General features: G+C 57.8%; 1 protein-coding gene across 1 annotated transcript; it reads right to left on the bottom strand.

Annotated features, from left to right (window-relative positions):
- Window positions 1-454: 454 nt before the first annotated feature.
- Window positions 455-1,980, bottom strand: Nog (noggin). Its single transcript, XM_034504298.2, has one exon. It carries the CDS (start codon window positions 1,847-1,849, stop codon window positions 1,151-1,153), a length of 699 nt encoding a protein of 232 aa, XP_034360189.1. The 5' UTR covers window positions 1,850-1,980; the 3' UTR covers window positions 455-1,150.
- Window positions 1,981-2,457: the final 477 nt, after the last annotated feature.

The raw sequence follows: 2,457 nt of genomic DNA, 5'->3' as shown, positions 1-2,457 counted from the left end.
GGCGCGCTCTGACACCCCCCCCATTCCTCGGGGGTCAAGTTTCAGCGGCACTCCGCCCCCAGGGAAGGTGTGAAAGACACGTGTCCCCATTGTGAAGGGCCTGTCAGCCTGGACAAAGCAGCCGCCCCCTTCCCTCCCCCCCTCATCGGCCCAGCCCGGGGTCAGCTCCAGGGGGCTGGCTGGGTGTCGAGGTCACTACAGGCCTGAGCTTTGGTGTCACGGGGGAGGGTACCCTGGGAGACTCTGTAGAAGCCACATGATACTTAAAAGATGGGGTTTGAGAATAACACCCCCCACACACACACATACTGAAAATTTTACAGTCACGTTCATCACCCCACAGGAGGGGAGTCCGAACGGATGAGCATGTCTCCCAATAGGCGTAGTAAGCGCGGCGACACCCCCCACACCCCCCATCAATCACCAACACAGTGAATCACAGTGTAGAGCCCAGTCGGTTTTAGTGGTTTTCTTTAATCCTGTTCTGCACTTCTTTCTTATTTACTACACGGGATATTATAAAGAATAAATAGCAGATACTCTTAATTTACAATGATTAGTCATTCCATTTGTTCTCTATATTTACAATAACTGTAAAATAACATTGAACTCTATAACTTCTTCGAGGTCTAAGGAAAATCAAAACACTTTCCGAAGAATGGAAAATAGCATTTTTTTTTAAAAAAAGTCCTTCTACAAAAGTTCCCCCTCTCTTTGTACTTTTAAGAAAAAAATAACTCTTCCCCCCTGCTTCGCCATGCGAAGGGTACTGGGATATAAATAGCAGGTTAACATTATTATTACCAACAACCAGAATAAGTCTCTCTTTTCTTTGCTCTTTTTTTCCTTTTGCTTGCTTTTTTTTTTTTAAATACAGTAGAAGCCGGGTAACTTTTGACGTATAATACTGACCTTTTAATAAGTAAATTAAAACTGGGACCGTATATACACACACATATACATTCCTACACAGTTAAACAGTGCATTACATGAACCAGAAAGCCAGGTCTCTGTAGCCAAGAAGAAAAAAAATGTTCATTGAAAACCCTCGCTAGAGGGTGGTGGAACTGGTTGGAGGCAGTGGGGGTGGAGGGGGGACGTTGGTGGGGATCCATCAAGTGTCTGGGCGCGGGCAGGGGGCCCCCGAGTTCTAGCAGGAACACTTACACTCGGAAATGATGGGGTACTGGATGGGAATCCAGCCGCAGCGCTGACCCCCGCGCCGCTGACAGCGCCACCGCAGCACCGTGAGGTGCACAGACTTGGATGGCTTACACACCATGCCCTCGGGCACAGAGCAGGAGCGCTTGCTGAAGCAGCTGCCCACCTTCACGTAGCGTGGCCAAAAGCGACTGCCTAGGTCGTTCCACGCGTACAGCACCGGGCAGAAGGTCTGTGACCACAGCCACATCTGTAACTTCCTCCTCAGCTTCTTGCTCAGGCGCTGCTTCTTGCCTTGGGCCAAGCCCTCGGAGAATTCCAGCCCTTTGATCTCGCTCGGCATGGCCCCCGACGGCCGCTGCCGCAGCAGCTGGTCCAGCTCCGCCAGGTCCTCTGCACCTCCAGCCGGTCCCCCGCCCCCTCCGGGTCGGTCCTCTGGGGGCGAAGTGGCCATAAAGCCCGGGTCATAGTGGCCCCCGAGCAGCGAGCGCAGCAGCGTCTCGTTCAGATCCTTCTCCTTAGGGTCAAAGATAGGATCTGGATGTTCGATGAGGTCCACCAGGGGCAGGTTGTCGCTGGGTGCTGGGCGGATGTGTAGATAGTGTTGGCCGCCGGCTGGTGCTGCCCGCAGCCCCAGGACCACCACCAGGGCGTAGAGGGTGACCCCCAGGCTGGGGCAGCGCTCCATGCCTCCCGCGCGCGCCCCGGGGCTGCCTCTTCGTCCCGCGTCCCCGGAGGAGAGCACGCCGAGTCCGCGGCGCTGCCGCGCTCTCCGGTCCCTCCGGAGGCGGCTCACTCGAGGCTGGGCAGGCGCAGGGCAGACAGCATGAGCAGTGAGGAGAGCCGTTCGCGCAGCGCCGGCTCCCGCCGCGGCGCAGAAGACGCGCACGAGTTGGTCGCAACTCCCCCCCGCCGCTCTACTTGGGAAGGCGGCCGCGGCCGGGCATCCGAGATTACTCCAGCGGGACCGTGGGGCGCTGGGGGCGCCGGCTCCTCGCTGCTCTCTCCCCGGCTGCCGGCGGCGCAGGGCGCGTGGACGAGCCTCTTCCCTCCTCCTCCTCCTCCGGCCGCTCGGCGTCCTGCTTCTCTGTGCGGAGCCTCCGGTCGAGCGGGTCCTGGGCCACTTCTCTCCGCCTGCTTCGGGCTGCTCAGCCGGCTCTGCCCGGCGGACTCCAGCGGCGGTGGCGGCGGCGGCGTCCGCGCACGTTGGCACCGGTTTGTCTGTCTCGCAGGGTCCAAGCCTTTAAATTTCCTGCACTTTCAGCTCCATCACCATGGAAACCACTGACTCTCTCC

The sequence above is a fragment of the Arvicanthis niloticus genome, chromosome 6 (assembly GCF_011762505.2).
Source record: "Arvicanthis niloticus isolate mArvNil1 chromosome 6, mArvNil1.pat.X, whole genome shotgun sequence".
NCBI lineage: Eukaryota > Metazoa > Chordata > Mammalia > Rodentia > Muridae > Arvicanthis > Arvicanthis niloticus.
The sequence above is the reverse complement of the archived record's forward strand: the minus strand, read 5'-3'. Positions and strand labels throughout refer to the sequence as shown.